Genomic DNA, 17524 nt, shown 5'->3' on the forward strand with positions numbered 1-17524 from the left:
TCGCTCTCTGATGCTTTGCCGACATTAAAAGCTAGAGAGAGAGAGAGAGAGAGAGAGAGAGAGAGAGAGAGAGCGAGAGAGAGAGAGAGAGAGAGAGAGAGAGAGAGAGAGAGAGAGAGAGAGATTTTCAGTCTTTACTACACAATGTGCATAAAGACACACCAAATGAGCCCGGCTTTCAGTACTTCAGTACTTTGATTAATGAAAGGAACGGTTGTATTGTAATTCGTGTAGTTGATGCACGAGTTTACACAAAAAAGTAGTAAGTGGCGAACGAATTCATTTTTACCTATTAATTTTATATGAATCGCTTCAAGAAATTTGTGACGGATAAGTCGGTCTAAAAAATCGAAATGGCTACCGTGACGAACTTTTTTATTGTTATAGTACTTGGAATAATCTTATTGTAAAAAGGAATATTTCTAACGTCAGGTGCCTGTGTTTGTTATCGGTATACAAATGTTAACTTTGTTCGGTAATATATCAGTTTGAGAGTTTTCGGAGTTTTCATAAACCTTGTATAACAGATACTGTCCGAATTGTGGAATTTCCCTTGGATCACAAAATAAAATAAATCTAATGATTTAAATTATCTACCTAAATATAGTTGTTTTGATTTTCCCGGTTAGTTGTAGGTTTTAAAATTTTTCCTTGGGGTCTTATTTTACATAAAATACCGTTGTGTCAATTTTCTACAATTATAAAGAACAGCCCGGCCGGGATTTAGTAAATTTAGACAAAATATCAGGCAAAAAGCCGAATTTTAACATACTAGATTGAAACAACTAATTCAAACTCATAATTTTTTGAACATATTCGAGGAAAACGTGGACATTTACAAATTCAAACTTTCAAGACCCCGTCTTTCAGTACTCTCAGTACTTTGATTTACATATGTGTTGTATTGGTGTAAGTTTCAATCAAATATATATCTTTCTTTTGTTGATAATAGTATTTATGAAGATATTGAGTTTAAATTGTTTTTACACGTCATTTTGTCTAAGAAATGGTAGTTCTCTATCTTACATTTTTTTTGTAAATAACTATTAGACTCGAGCTTTGTTTACATAACAACCAACTCTTAATATTACCTCTGTATCTCACTTGTAACTTGACTTTAACATTCAGTATTTTGGGCAATCATTTAAAATGCATCAGTAAACAATTTTATACATAAAAAATAAAAATCAAATTTTCAGTGATCTCAAATCCTGTCAAAGTCCCTTTAAAAAGAACTTTTTGTTACATGCAACGGAACATTGTAAACCTACCATTAGGAACAGAGGGTGTTAGAAAACAAACAGTACAAGCTTAAAATTCACTTATAAAAACGAAATAGTATTATACATGTAGAATGGCTGTTTATAGGTTGAATACACATAGCACAAATAAACAGTACTTGAACAAATGATGTAATAATACATGTGAGCCGAGGTATACGAAATAAAATGTATGTCCCATAATAAAAAACATGTAAATGTGTTGTTTAAAGGTCGAAATAGAAGTATATAAACAATAGATATGATATTTGATTAATGTACCGTTATGTAATAAGAATTTCTATGCATTGCCTTGCGTTTAGCATCCATGTACTACATCGTCGGAAACCCACGGTCGGTCTCGCTTCTCTGACCTTTTCTCTTATGCAAGAAAAGCGAGACCGACCGTGGGTTTCCGACGATGCCATGTACTATAGAGTGGTATGCAATATAACGATTATCTAGGTTACACGTAGCGATACAGGTGACGCACTGTGCTCACGGTATATCAGTGTTTGAAACGAGAGGCGTGTTCAACAGAGCGACCGCTCGCCAAATTTCCCTTCACCCTCAACAAAAATTTTGGCAAGCGCTCACGAGCGCTCTCTCTGCTGAACACGCATTAGGTTAGCCAATAGCAGCGTCATCAGGCCATATAGCCAGAAATACTCAGACGAGCTTAATTTGTTCTGTCTTGCTTCAAGTCTGGATTATATATTCTTCTGGTAAAAGTAAGAATGAGATCAAAAGCGAACTCTCCAAATTATTTAAGACCCCGAAACCAGTTTCGCTGAAAGTCATTGGTCCGCGATTGTTATACAGTTGTCACTAAAAAAAAATGGGGGGGGGGGGGGGGGCACCCACTCAAGGGGTGGTGGATAGACTTGTCGTGGTAATGTTGGGAGCCAGCGTTGTCGTGACAACTGCTCTGCAGACACCTTCCAAAGAGCCGGATGTAAAGATGGCGGGAACGTTATCCAGATCAAAGATGGCCTTGCCCCAGGTGTTGACTGCCAAAGTCAGGACCAAAATAGCCAGGATGTTCATTGGAATTCCAACAATACCCTGGGGAAAAGTAGTAATAGGTTGTATGTGAGAAAAATATAACGAATAACGACACAAGGATTGGCCCTAGCTACAATCAGTAAATCAGAATTTTGATTGGTTAATGCAGGTCTCAAAATTTTAGTCAAAGCGCTGACGATGGGGAGAGAAAGAATCGAAATAAAAAGCATTTATGTTAAGAGTACTTAAGCTTCTGCAAATTTGGCTTTAATAAGACCCGACCTCAAAGACTTCAATTTGGTTAATATAAACAAAACTTGAGGTCTGGATACACCAGTCAACCCCTAAACCAACCCGTCATAGACATTGGTCGTTTGGCAGACTGCCAGTGTCACAACAGCACTCTGCAGAAGATAATAGAACCATTTTAACAAGACCTTGGACTTTCAGTAGGCCGTAGCTATCTATTCCTTGCGTCAAAACAAGTTAAATTTGACGCGATTTCAAGCGAAATATGCATCGATTGCGTAGTCTTAGCTCAAAAGCCAGACAAATCTAGTTTATTTAAGGAGTCACTGAATGGATAGCAATGAAATAGACAGGTCTACGTCACATTGCTATTTGACACAACTAGCCAAAAGTGCAAGCTCTTGTTAAAATTGTTCTTTTTCACAGAGTCCAGTGTCTTCTATTCGTACGAGCTAACACCTTTACCATACGTAATTTTTCATGGCAGAGAAAGATAAAAATCTAAAATGGCCGTTACCATATATGGAATGGTAACAAATCCCGTGCTGAAGACGATGGCATTGGGGGGCGTGGCCACCGGAAGACAGAAGGCAAATGACGTAGCAACGGCCGTCGAAATCATCAGGTAGAGCGGGTGCATTCCCACCGAGATAGCCTAGAATACAGCGTTAATTACATATTATAATAAACGTATTTATGTACACAGTCATAATGATGCATCTATTTATAGCAATCTCCTCCTGTTTTACCAATTCGAACATGATCGGCATGGCAAGCGATGCTATGGCCGTGTTACTGGTGATCTCTGTAATGCCAGCGATGATCAGACACACTAACAGATTCATGACCCACGGATCCAGGAAATCAAACACAGTCAGTTTACACCCAATCCATGAGGACAGCCCGGATTTCTACAACATACAACAAATACAGTATCGGCGATGTTCGATTGGCTTACAACAAATACAGTATCGGCGATGTTCGATTGGCTTACAACAAATACAGTATCGGCGATGTTCGATTGGCTCGGCAACCACATTTTGATTTTCACCGTTTACTGTAAGGGCGTTGATTGCATTAATTCAAGTAAATTCTGCTTAAGCCAAACGTTGCCGAAATAAGTTTTTTGATATCAAACAAATCTATACGTTCTCCTTTAAAAAGAACCGCGATAGGGCTATTTTACAATTGGAAATTTTACAACCACTTAATTTTTTTACAGCCCATTAGCGGCAAATTTAAATAGACTTTATGTCAGATTCACATTAGCTACAAATCTGTAGCGTTACGAGAATGTTTAGGTCGGTGTGCCGAATTTTCCAGTAGAGTTACCTATCTGCAGCTAATTTCATATGAAAAATCTTTAAAAGCTTGAACGCACCGTGGCAGCATCAGCCAGTGCGAATCCACCACCCAACAGTATAATCACGCCCCACGAGACTTTATCCTGGGCCACCCGCCAGGACAAAATGGGTGTGAAACCAGGTTTGGGATTGGTTTCTGGAACACAAGGTCAAAAATTTAACAACAGTGACATACACTGTTCTAAGAGGCAATCATTATGATTTCAATGTATTCCATCAAATACTTAATAGTGATCGGGTTACATATGTTTCTCAGTGAAATTGATCGGACCTGATGGTTTGAACCAACAAAAGACATTCGGAACCTCTCTGGGAAGAATGAACAGAAGACATGCAACGAGGATGGATGCCGTAGAATCACGTGCAGTGGAGACTTTCCTGTAGAGAACACAATTTGTTATTTAAACGTTCAGAAAACAGTTTCCAAAGCAACAAAAATCAACTAAAGTTAATTGGCCTCACCCTGTCTTTGCATCTTTGAAGAGCTCTCCCCACCCTCCTACATTCGGAATGTTTCGGAATATCCACAACAATGCTAGAACACAGAACAGCACCAATACCTCCACCTCGGCGAACCTACAACATAGATGCAGGTGACCCATACTCTCTGTCACGCAAACTATATATCTTCAGGATCTTAATAATATCTAATTCAACACATTTTTAAGATATGAAATGCACTGGCGTCGGAAGCGAATTGAAAGTTGGGGGGCTAGACTAATCCTCAGAAATATTGAGAAAAAAGTAATTCTCAAAATCATGGAAATCCTAATCCGCAGGGGGGGGGGGGGGGGGGGGGGGGGGGGGGGCTAGTATGCTTCTGAATCCAACTTCCCAATCTTTCAAGGTAAATTTAGGAACAATAATCTTTCCTGCGAGAAAAAGTTGGGGGGGGGAGGGGGCTGAACCCTCTATCATGCTATGTTTCTAATGGTTAGATTATTTGTTAACTTTCCGATTAACATCGGACCTTTCGTTTATTTATTTCGACAATGGGATCACGGTAATAACATACACTGAATGCATATTTTATACAATTAAAGAGGCATCTGGACTTTTGTCAGACTTTATTTTTCCGTTTTTAATGCCCAACAGAGCTTCAGTAAGGCATTTATAATAAGTCAACGTTGGTCCCCACGTTATAAGCGAGATAAAGGCTTCAAAATCCTTCGTTACGTAAACAATTATTTTTTACGTTCAGAATGTTTGAAATAAAACGGCAGATAGAAAAATCACCTTGAAAAGAACTTTTACCGGTATATTGAACAAATGTAAACAAAAACATAGCACAGGCCTTGTTTATGTAACAAAGAATTGTGAGCTCTCTGTTATAGCAAAGCTCTAGGAACTGATGAATTAACTTCGTTATATCCAAAATTCGTTATATCCGTATAACGAATTCGTAATAATAACTATAGCGAATTCACTATATCCATGTTTTCTTTCAGCAGACTACATTTTTTGCTACATATGGCTTAGAATGAAAATACATTCTTTTGATATTCGTTATAAATTTTTATTATATTTCACCTCTATGGGACTCAAAATTAGTCGCTATATCCGTACATTCGTTATAAACCGTAAAATTTTGTAAAATTTTTTACCGGGGACTAAAAAAAAAACCCTTCGTTTTATCCGATATTTCGCTATACTAGTATTCGTGTTCATACTAAACGAGTTTTACTGTATCTTCATAATCTTGCTTATAAATCAACGACTAACACTCAAATTTTGATTGATCTTTAGAAGTGAATGACTAATCCATTGTTAACAATAAAAATAAAAATTGACCCAAATTGATATTTGATATAAACGCGCCGTCTCCTGTTTGTCTTAATTAATATAAACCGCCTGAAAGACATAGCGCGACCGTTGATTTCTTCCCGCCGTCTTACCTAATTCTTCCGAGAGCTCTCCATTCCTTAAGGACAGCAGACTGAATTGCTTTCTTTCTGGCCGATTCCGTGCCCTGACAGCATCTGTGGGGAAAAAATAATAATTATGATATTAATCAAAATGTTGACCAAACGATGAGTCTCATGTTAAAAACGATTGACAACTTAGGTCACCGCCTTAAAAGTAGCACCTGCGTAGGAATAATATGATGATAACTTACTTTTGGCGGAGGAATACAACCTGGAGATACAACCACGCCAGGACGAGTAGAAGAAGAGACATCGGGAAAGCGAAGGCCAGCCAGTTTACGTACGTAATGCCGGACGAAGACTTGCCGTATTTGGCATAGAAACTGAAACGATAGGTTATACTCTAATAGCAATCTCTAGAATGCACTTGTTACGCAAACAAAAAGAGGTAGCCATGTAATTTCTTCTCCCCCAATTGGTGCCTCTGTCTCAAATGAGATGATAAGATTATCGCGTGGTTCATAGATAAGTTAGCGTGGTTCAGCAGCAGACGTGTATTAATTATTATCAAGTATCTGGATTTACATTGTGAGTTTTATTATAGGACTGTAGTGATTTGTGAAATTTAAATAACTTTGCTCAAAAATCATATAGCGTAATTAACGCTAAACTGCGTATTAACGCTGAACTGCGTATTGACGCATTATTTTGCGAATTATTCGCATTGACAGTTGCGTATTTAACGCATATTCATGCAATGAGTGAAAACTCTGAGCATTCGGAAATGGCTGGTGGCCTTTCGGAAGAAAAAGAGGCTCCAGTGAACCCATCAATACTGACAATGATGAAGGAAATGCAAAACAATATTGCTTCCTTGGCATCATCTGTCGTTGAGTTGAAAAGACGAGGACAGAAACGGAAAGCCGAAAATCAACCGTGTTCCTCGAAAGATTTGAGTGATGTGTCATCGGATGAAGAAGATGAAGAGAAAACTCAGAGGGACGAGTTCGGCGATTTAGTTGATGAAGTAGATGAAGTTGAAGAGTTCGATAACGACACTATTTTAGATGAACTTGCCGAATGTTTTGGCACAGAAGAAAAATGTGGCGAGCCGGTTCATGAAAAACTGGCCAAAGTAACTAGCGATGGTGTGCGTGCAGTGCTCAATGCTGAAAAGATCAAGGAAGTGAGCGAGAAGTATAATCGACCACGGAATGTGCTTAATCTGTCACCACCTAAGATTAATGAAGAAATTCGAGCACACCTCAGTCGGAAAATCCGAAATCAAGACATCAAACTTCAACGTACCCAGACTCTGGTAGCCAAGGCAATTGTGCCTCAACTGCAGCAGATCAATCTTCTGCTTAATGCAAAGCAAAAAGGAGAGGGCCCGTCAACGAAGGACCTCACAACCCTGGCAATGGACGGTCTCAAATTGATGACGTACGTCTACTGTGATCTATCACAAAGAAGACGAGAGTTCATTATCCAACCCGAAAGTAACGACGAATTCCGGGTGCTATGCTCAAACGATTATCCCGTCACTGACAAACTGTTCGGGGATGATCTGGGGAAAAAGGTCGAAGATATCACGAAAGCAAATAAGGTTGGGTCAAAGATCTCGGGTAGCAGCAACAGACCTGAGAAGAGGAGTTTCCCAAGTCGGAAATACCAAGGTCAAAGACCCTACAACCAGACCAACAGGCCTCAGCCTTTTTTAGGCCAGCGTTCTTTCCAGGGCTACAAAAAGAAAATGTACCCAAACAACAAGCTGACGAAGAAATAAATCAGGAAGTGTTACCTTCAGAAAATGTGAGTGAATTTCTAAATACCTCTAAAAATTTTACGGCAGGGAAAATTGCCGGTCACTATGAAAATTGGAAAATGATTTCAAGTGATTCAAGAATTTTAGAACTAGTGAAAGGTTATTCAATTGAATTTCAAAATACACCTTTTCAACGCAGCAATCCCAAACCAATTAATTTCAACGAAACTGATTTAGAAATCATTGATATTGAAATCAAAGAACTTCAATCAAAGAAAATAATTGAAGAAGTATCGGATTATAACGAAAACGAATTTATTTCAAATATCTTCGTCAGACCAAAGAAAAATGGGACGTTCAGAGTTATATTAAACTTAAAACACTTGAATGACTTTGTAGAATATCATCATTTTAAAATGGAAACGTTGTCGTCCGCAATCAACTTAGTGTCAAAGAATTGTTATTTTGCGTCGATTGATTTACAAGACGCTTATTATTCGTGTAATGTGTGTCAGGACGACAGAAAATATTTGAGATTTTATTGGAAAGGCCAGAAGTTCCAATACACGTGTTTGGCCATGGGGTTGGCATCAGCCCCACGAATATTCACGAAACTGTTAAAACCTGTGTTTGCTACTTTAAGAAAACGCGGACATGCTAATGTGGCATACATAGACGATTCGCTTTTAATAAGCAAAACGGAATTAGAATGCCAACGAAATGTAGAACAAACAGCTCATTTATTGGACACTCTTGGTTTAACTATCAACGAAGATAAATCCGTATTTAAACCGACAAGATGTATTCAATTTCTAGGATTTGAGATTAACTCTGAGACTATGACAGTAGCTCTAACAAAAGAACGCGCCATATCTATTAAGGAAAAATGTCAAGATATTCTTAACCATCATCAAGTGACTATACGCGAATTTGCACAATTAATTGGTAAACTCGTGTCGAGTGAACCCGGTGTTAGATATGCACCTCTGTATTATAAGTCTCTTGAGATTGAGAAGGACAAACATTTGAAAATAAATTGTGGAAACTTTGAAGCAAAGATAACAATATCGGATTCTAGTAAAGAAACGGTGAAATGGTGGATAAATAACGTTGCTTTATTTCCACGATATATTAATGTTGACGTCGCGTTAGTAACATTAAAAACAGACAGTTCACAATCAGGGTGGGGCGCCTTTAACGAAAGTAACGGTGAATGTATCCAAGGACAATGGTCAATAAATGACAAAGAGCATCATATTAATTATTTAGAACTTAAAGCTGGGTTGATAGCAGTAACAACATTCTGTGAAGAAATGCAAAATTGCCATGTGAAACTTTTGATGGATAATACGGTTGCGGTAACTTATGTTTCAAAAATGGGTGGAAAAATTGAATCGCTTAACACTTTGACAACATCTATTTGGAAGTTTTGTATGGATAGAAATATTTGGCTCTCTGCAAGTCACATTGCTGGAGTTGAAAACACGGAGGCAGATTTTCTTTCCCGCCACAAAAATAGTGATTTGGAATGGAAATTAGATACCGCCGTATTCGATAAGATAATCGAAACATATGGTCAATGTGACATCGATTTATTTGCTTCTAGACACAATTTTCAATTCAGACCGTATGTGTCCTATAACCCCGATATAAACGCAGAGGCAATTGACGCTTTTAGCATACTGTGGAGAAATAAAATGTGTTACATTTTTTGTCCTTTCAGTCAGATAGGATCGGCGCTTCAAAAGATTTCCACGGACGTAACGGAAGCCATTGTAATTGCACCAATCTGGCCGACACAACATTGGTTCCCGCAGCTACTACAGATGGTTTGCAAACAAAGTTACATATTACCAAACATACCGAACTTACTAACTCTTCCAAACGAGCCTCAGAGGAACCACCCGCTGAAGAAAATGAGACTGGGAGCCTTCCGTGTGTCGGGAAATCCTTTGAAAGTCGAAGCCTATCAAAAGACACTCAAGCCATTTTATTGTCTTCATGGAGAGAATCCACTAAAAAACAATATCGGACATATATTGAGAAATGGATGTCATTTTGTTATAAAAGAAAAATTAATATTTTTGAAGCAAATGTAGACAGTGTTTTAACATATTTGACTGAATTGTATAATGCTGGCTTGGGATATAGTTGTATTAATACCGCCAGAAGCGCATTGTCATCATTTTTACAATTAGAAAATTGTGTAAGTGTCGGGTCTCATCCCCTTGTACGTAGATTTATGAAAGGTGTTTTTAATCTTAGACCAAGTTTACCAAGATATAACGTGACTTGGGATGTGAATATTGTTCTTAAGTTTTTAAAAAATTTAACACCAATTTCATCTTTATCATTGTTAAAGTTATCGCAAAAATTACTTATGCTGTTAGCCTTATTATCAGGTCAACGAGGCCAGACTCTTCATTTGATAGACATAAGAAACATACATTTACAAGATTCTTGTGTAAAAATTGTAATTGGTGACTTGTTGAAAACATCAGACAATAAGAAACATCTGGGTGAAATTAATCTGTCCAGATATGACGAAGACACCGATCTCTGTGTTGTGAATGCATTAACGCACTACCTGCAGCGTACAGAACACTTGCGTGCCTTAGAGACTAAACTGTTCATTACGACACAAAGGCCGCACAAACCAGTGTCTCGAGATACCATCGGCCGATGGCTGAAATCCGTTATGAAGCAAGCTGGTATTGATGTCAGCATTTTCAAACCTCACAGCACGAGAGCAGCTTCCACCAGCGCCGCATACGCTATGCGCATCCCTGTAGATACTATCATACGGACAGTGGGCTGGTCTAAGGACTCAGTGTTTAGAAAATTTTACAAGAAACCTGTTAGTCTTGATGTACAAATGAGTAAAAATTTATTGGAAAACTATTCGTAGATATTATATAACATGTACATGAATTGGATTGTTTTAGATAAAGTTCAATGAACTAATGTCTTTTGTTTTATTAAACGAGATATATTTTTACCACAAATTTGGATTCAGCTCTAAAGTCTCATTTGAGACAGAGGCACCAATTGGGGGAGAAGAAATTAAAAAGTTAAACGAGACTTACCTGGAAGGTGAAGTTTGACTGTAATTTCTTCGACCCAATTGGGTGCCGAGGGATCAAATGCCCAACCCGAACAAGGATGATTTTAAAAATGATTTTCCCGCCCGTTATTAAAGTGAATTAATCCAAATTATGTGCTCTGAAGTATGAACCACGCGATAATCTTATCATCTCATTTGATCCCTCGGCACCCAATTGGGTCGAAGAAATTACAGTCAAACTTCACCTTCCAGGTAAGTCTCGTTTAACTTTTTAATTTGCAGTCATCTTTTATTTTGCAAGAAATCATTTAGGAGTAGACACAAGGTTAATACATCATTTGCAAGTAGGAAATAATTTGCGGAACAGTTTATTCACGAGAACTATATTTGCGAGTCATAAATAAACAACTGTAAAACAAGTTATTCTCTGATATAGAATACCGGTATTGGTAACGTAATTTAGTTTGATTTGTCTTTCTTTTTTGAATTGAAATTGTTAAAATGATAATCCAGATTCAATGTACTGACATGTCGGCCTGACCCTGGAGCACCAGGTTTGGCGGGGTCCCAGTGAGAGTGGCTATCCCACCGATGTTTGCCCCGTAGGCCACGCAGAGTGCGAAACCCTTAGACATCCTCTTTAACTCCGGGCTCTTCTTTCTGAAATTAAAACCACATTTAACCGGTCGTCTATTTATGCAATCACTTTATGAGTGGAACTGGGACCAATGGACGTGCGTCTTACGACACTACTAGTAACTCAAAACACGAGCTATTGTAAAATCAACTTTTTTGCAGGGATCCTTTTTGTAGTTTGAAAAAAAAAATTCTTGTATTGGATATGATTTTGTGTTTCAACAATATAAGAAGGCAATTTACATTCAGAATCCGCACATTCGCTTTTCTTTTCATGACAAAGTTTTGTAATGGGGAACACAAAATGGCACCAAAACTAAAGCCTTATTGAGTGTAACGTCAGGTTCAATAAACAGTATAGTGTCTCACCTGAGGATGGAGCTTTCGTCCATCTCCATGGTAACGGCCTCCACACTGGCCACCCCGTTCTTTTTTTCCTCAGCATCCTCCGTGTCACCTAAAAAATCCGAATCATATGCTTTGAATAGTCTACACTGGATTGAATTTTACCTAATCTCGAAAAATAAAAACCTGTCTTTGTATATAATGCACAACTATATTATTTGTCTCATATTTAATGATCGAGAATCGATTGAACAACTTTTAAATAACTGTTTCCATTCTATTGCTGATATTGCAGAATGAGATAATACTTTGTTACGACAAGGGCATTTTTATCGGCCCCTTACTTTTAAAAAGTCATGACGCAAATCAAGAGTCGTTAATCTTTAATTTTTCATATTTAAAAGACCAAATCAAACGTTCAGTTAAATTTTTTCCAGAGTTAGATAATTCTTAAAGCTTTTAAATATCCACTGACTACATGAGGTTCTTTGTGAAGCATATCTCCTGCCTTCGCCTTAGTGTAACACCGAGAACCTATAGATCTATTGTCGTTCCGTGCCCCGGGATCATGTTTTACCGTGATGCTCATGGTCCAGTTTCTCCATTCGCTCCATTTGCTCCGTGACTGCCACGAGGATTGGGAGCATCATGGAGGTGGCTGCGGTGTTGCTGATCCACATGGATAGGAACCACGTGGGCAGCATCAGACCCAGCATCAGCCTGTAATGCACAATCTGATTGGTCAATTCAACTTCAGGGTCATCTACACCTTAGGGAAAAGTTCTGCAAATGGTTTTCTAGCATGTGTTCGACTTGAAAATGGCAGAAATAAATTTCAATACGGGGGAAAAAATTAACATTTAGAATTTTATTGCTATTCATGAAAGAAGTCCTTGCAGTATTCGAACTCGGGACCTGCGGGTCAGTCGGTTGAAACTACACCAATTACGCTACAGAGATGGAGACCAAATTTTTGCGCAATAAACTGATTCATAATGAGTTTAAATTGCCATGTTGTGACCCACTGTCATAAAAAGTAGAAGTCACGGATTTTTAAAGCTAAGTCAAGATCTTTTGGCAATAGATATTTTAATCATGCCTGCATGTTAAGAAAAATCAAACAAAAAATGTAACTATCGAATTAAGAAAAGAAAGAATCGTTGCGTTAGTACGAATGGATTTAGGAGAGTTAACACTACTTATAGCTAAACTAAGATCAACCAATGTACAACATTAACATGTTATATCGGTATGTGCAAAATGGATTGAATGGTCGACATGTTAGTACTGTATGGATCAAATCACTCACGTGTTGATCCTTGACCCCAGCACGCGCATCACGCCCACAGCAATTCGTCGGTGAAGATTAACTTCTTCCATGGCTGCAGCTATGAATAGTCCCCCGAGGAAGAGGGTGCTGGTATCCTAAGTCAAAATGTGTAGGATACATAGCATTATAATGCCATTCACATTAACATTTTCATTCACTTAAATCAGAGCCGTTTGTACCATGCTAAACCGAAACTTATGTTATTATTATTCAGAATGCTTTTGATATTCTACAACTTCTCGATCCAGGACAAAGAGATATTTTTCAACAGTAACTAAGACCTCACCTCATGCTTTGGTAGCAGAATCATTTGAAAAAGAAAATAACCGAAATGATGTAACCGTTCTAATTCAAACAAACCTAATCCACACAACTGCAAAATCTCATGTAATTTTAACCATCAACTTGCACACAATATTACTCACTCTGAATTTAATTAGGTGACATATATACACAGGGAATTTAGAAAGTTTGAAGCCCTGGACTTTTCTGGTGTAAAACCATTTTGTAAGTGCCCAACAAAAACCTATTGTTGTGGTGGTTGTGGTTGGGTAACGCCTAACAATAACCGGTGGTGGTGGTGGTGGTTAGCGCCTAAAAATACCTATGGTGATGGTGGTTAACGCCTAACAATAACCTATTGTGGTGGTGGTGGTGGTGGTGGTGGTTAGCGCCTAACAAAGACCTATGGTGATGGTGGTTAATGCCTATCAATAACCTATTGTGGTGGTGGTGGTTAGCGCCTAACAAAGACCTATGGTGATGGTGGTTAGCGCCTAACAATAACCTATTGTGGTGGTGGTTAGCACAAAACAAAGACCTATGGTGGTGGTAGTTGGTGTTTAACTAAGACTTATGGTGGTGGTGGTAAGCTCCTAACTAAAACCTATGGTGGTGGTGGTGGGTAGCATCTTACAAAGACCTATGATGGTGGTGGTGGTTAGAGCCTTACAAAGACTTATGGTGGTGGTGGTGGTATTGGTGGTTGTTAGAGCCTTACAAAAACCTATGGTGGTGGTGGTTAGCGCATAACTGAGACAAATCGTGGTGGTTAGCAACTTACAAATACCTATGGTGGTGGTGGTTAGTGTTAAACAAAGACCTATGATTGTGGTGATTGGTGTTTAACTAAGACCTATGGTGGTGGTGGTTAGCTCCTAACTAAGACCTATGGTGGTGGGTAGCATCTTACAAATACCTATGGTGGTGGTGGTAATAGTTAGAGCCTAAAAAAGACCGATGGTGGTGGTTAACGCCTAACAATAACCGGTGGTGGTGGTGGTTAGAGCCTAACAAAAACCTATGGTGGTGGTTAGCGCCTCACATAAACTTCTGGTGGTGGTGGTTGGAGCCTAACAAAGACCTATGGTGGTAGTGGTTAGAGCCTTAGACAGACCTATGGTGGTGGTTGATAGAGCCTTACTAAGACCTATCTTGGTGGTGGTTATCGCCTAACTAATACCTATGATGGTGGTGATTATCACCTTACAAAAACCTATGGTGGTGGTGATTAGACAAAAAACTATGGTGGTGGTAGTAAGTGCCTAACTATAACCTATGGTGGTGGTGGTTATCGCTTAAGACCTATGTTGGTGGTGATTTGTGTCCACTTACGTTCACATAGTTCTTGGAGACGTCCTGACCTCTTTGCACCCCCAGCATAGGAAGAAGAAATATTGGCATCAGAGCCGTGACAGCGATAGGCAATGCTTCCGTCACCCACAAGATGGCCACTACAATGATGACGTAAGCACATCGTGCCTCCTGAAAACGAAATGGCGTGAAATGAGGAATAATTAAGGTACTCAAATGGAGCCTGTGATGTCGATATAAATGGTTAGAGTTTAGAAATATATGCCTCTAGAATATTTGGGCGAGGGTAAACATGAAAAGGGCGGCGCTGCAGGATAAAATACAGTTCAGTACTGTAAATTCCTTATATTCCGCGAGTACTTAATTCCGCGATCTCGCTGTTTTGTATCAAATCGCGAGAATATAAAATCGCAAACGCGGAACATTTATCCATATTTCTTACAGTTCTCATAAAATAATGGCGAGGTTTTAAAATCCGCGAGAGGTGCTTCTCGCGATTTTATGCTAATAAAATTCCTCGCGCATAATTAGGAATTTACAGTATAGCGGTTAATGATTTATTTTTGGCGTTATTGCGTCAATTAAATACCACTAACTTAAGTGTCTCTTTCCTCAGTATAATTCTTTTTAAATAAATTAATTGGAAATGTACACATTAAAAACTGAGCAGTGTGCAAAGAATAAACGTCTACATCAAGTCTAAGAAAATTGTCTTGTCAAATAACGTATAGTTATTTAGAACTGATTGACAAATAATAAATTAATTGGTCCTTTATCCAGCATTACACTTTAGAACACCATTATTATGGTACAGTAGGTGGAGAGGGCTCCGTTCTTTGTATCTACACCAAACGATTCTCAAAGTGTATATTGCTGACATTTTTTTTTTCTTTTCAGATTGGATCAGAACATGAATATATAAAAGCCAGTTCTAAAAAAGAAACTATTTGAAGCTAGCAAATCTTTTTGTTTAAGTTTAAATAAACCTGAGCTGCCTGAAAACAAATAAACCTGAAGAGAAACAGAGAAGGCTACTAAATGTGGGCCGTTATCGTGTTACAAAAATTCCATAGGAAATGAGAAATATACAGAGTAAGCTTAAATTTGATCTAGTCTTCAGTGAAGAGGGTTCACTGTGTTGGTAATAGCAACCATTAGAGTCTATCGACGACCTCTCTGTAAAGATATCGGTACTTTAATTTCGAGGCTCAAATGTATTGAATTTTCTTTACTTAAGGAAGTTGGTTCCTGAAATAATAGTAATGTCGATCATCCGAAAACCACTTGGATATAAAGAGGGGGACCTAAAATGTTCATTTATTTTATTTGTGACCCATGTCACATGCCATTTTTGGAAAACAGAATTGATAATTTCCCTGAAATGTTTAACAACTTAACATCCGATGGATAATTGCCCCCAGCCTCCTGAATGACACGAAATAATAAACAACCAAGGAGTACATGTAATAAGAAAAAGTAAATTGTCAAAACCATACATTTTGACGATTTTAAATCTCCTCTAAAAACGCTTTGAATATATTTAAATAAAAAAGTCAAAGACTTTAATTGTCCTCTAGCTTAAAATTTTCTTGTTCAACCGTAACGTCGAAAGTCTCAAGAACTACCTAGAGTAGCTTTACAAAGAACAAATACGCAACAATTTAAATCTGCACACATCAATTTTTCTGCTCTAAAAAGAAATTCCGAATGGTTTTCTGATCGCTACATGCAGCAAAGTCTGCTGTCATTATGCCGAGTGCATAAAATATATAGGTTTAATATAATGAGGTTTCTCAAACAAAACTAATTCAATTTCAATTCAATTTTCTGTTAAATGTACATGTACATGGGTCCGCCTAAACGATTTATATACATGATCGTACATGAATCTTTTCTTTTTTTTTTGTTGATTTTGTTCTAAAACGAATGATATTTGTTCGAAAGATCATTTATAAAAGATTAATTAATAAATTTCAGGCATTTCAGTATATAAAATATTAATTTCATATTTTACGGCGAAATTTGAAATAAGAGTATGTCAACTTCGCAATAAGGACCAAAACTTATAAAAACAATTCTTAAATTCGTTTTTGCTGAATTAAATCATTGAGTATTTGTATCGCATTTTACGTGTATTTGTTAAAGTAAATAAATTTGGGAAATTGTATGAGTATGGGGTCGGGTCGGACGGGGATAAAGAATGCAGATATTTGATCAATATGCCAGATACAAAACGTTAAGTATTTTTTTTTACTTACAGGCGTTCCTATGGCAATTAACTCATACGGCAAAAAAAAAGCTAGAACGAGGATAATCCATGATCGGGTCGCCCACAAACTACGTAAAAAGGCGACAACAGAATCCATGTTTGATCTAGTTGATCTGCGTCAGCTGTATATAGTGTCAATACAACCGCCGTGCTCTGGTTAATATACAGAAAGATGACAGACGCCGATACCTGGTGATAAAAGGGATCGCGTAGCAAGAGCAGCCTTGAGTTTAAACTTGGAAATGTAAATAAGAAATTTCTACAGCTTTTGTTGCGGCGCTTACTTTTTAAGCGGGTGGGATGGGGGGGGGGGGGGGGTCTAGGTAACGTTGAGCGAAGTGCTGTGTTTAAACGCAAAAATTACGCACTTTGAAACAATTTTCAAAGTGCGTTAATTTTAGGACCAAGTCAGCGTTGATATCGTCGATATTAAGGCACTATGAAAAAAAAAATGTTCAGGGTTTGGTCGAAATAATTGATACTTTATTTAAAAAAAAAAAGAACCCAAGGCAATCTCAGCTAACGTGAAAAACAGTCACTCGATTGTACTTTTTCTTCTCTCATAAGCCTATGTATAGTTAAACAATCTTTAAGTAAAGAGCAACTCAGGAGATTTGAAATATCCAAATATGTAATAATAATAATGACATAAACTGTATCGCTTAGCAACTGTCTACTGCTATGTTTTATGCATGCTGCAGATTTACATTTTATCTGGTACAATGGGCTAAGCAAGAAACGAAAATAATTCATTTATATTGATATGTATGACATATTTCA

The 17524-nt window shown here is 37.9% G+C and overlaps 2 protein-coding genes across 2 annotated transcripts; one reads left to right on the forward strand and one right to left on the reverse strand.

The window, feature by feature from the left end:
- Nucleotides 1-850: 850 nt before the first annotated feature.
- On the reverse strand, nucleotides 851-16861 carry LOC128162935 (solute carrier family 13 member 2-like). The gene is made up of 14 exons (XM_052826367.1): nucleotides 16734-16861; nucleotides 14497-14646; nucleotides 12862-12977; nucleotides 12130-12272; nucleotides 11577-11664; nucleotides 11100-11231; nucleotides 5994-6125; nucleotides 5773-5856; nucleotides 4340-4453; nucleotides 4149-4255; nucleotides 3895-4013; nucleotides 3263-3424; nucleotides 3031-3168; nucleotides 851-2324 (listed from the first exon to the last, which is right to left on the reverse strand). Exons 1-14 carry the CDS (start codon nucleotides 16839-16841, stop codon nucleotides 2124-2126), a joined length of 1794 nt encoding a protein of 597 aa, XP_052682327.1. The 5' UTR covers nucleotides 16842-16861; the 3' UTR covers nucleotides 851-2123.
- LOC128162926 (uncharacterized) lies at nucleotides 6206-10471 on the forward strand. The gene is made up of 2 exons (XM_052826356.1): nucleotides 6206-7554; nucleotides 9231-10471. The coding sequence occupies exon 1, from the start codon at nucleotides 6500-6502 to the stop codon at nucleotides 7526-7528; it is 1029 nt and encodes a 342-aa protein (XP_052682316.1). The 5' UTR covers nucleotides 6206-6499; the 3' UTR covers nucleotides 7529-7554; nucleotides 9231-10471.
- Nucleotides 16862-17524: the final 663 nt, after the last annotated feature.

This window comes from Crassostrea angulata, chromosome 1, assembly GCF_025612915.1.
Source record: "Crassostrea angulata isolate pt1a10 chromosome 1, ASM2561291v2, whole genome shotgun sequence".
NCBI classification, from domain to species: Eukaryota; Metazoa; Mollusca; class Bivalvia; order Ostreida; family Ostreidae; genus Magallana; species Magallana angulata.

Bases quoted from the DNA above. Each gene is read 5' to 3' on its own strand.
- LOC128162926 (XM_052826356.1), top strand. From the start codon at position 6,500: ATGAGTGAAAACTCTGAGCATTCGGAAATGGCTGGTGGCCTTTCGGAA.
- LOC128162935 (XM_052826367.1), bottom strand. From the start codon at position 16,841: ATGGATTCTGTTGTCGCCTTTTTACGTAGTTTGTGGGCGACCCGATCA. The intron at 14,647-16,733 runs GTAAGTAAAAAA...TTTCGTTTTCAG, and splicing joins TAATTGCCATAGGAACGCCT to GAGGCACGATGTGCTTACGT. The intron at 6,126-11,099 runs GTCAGTACATTG...CTATCGTTTCAG, and splicing joins CTCCAGGGTCAGGCCGACAT to TTTCTATGCCAAATACGGCA.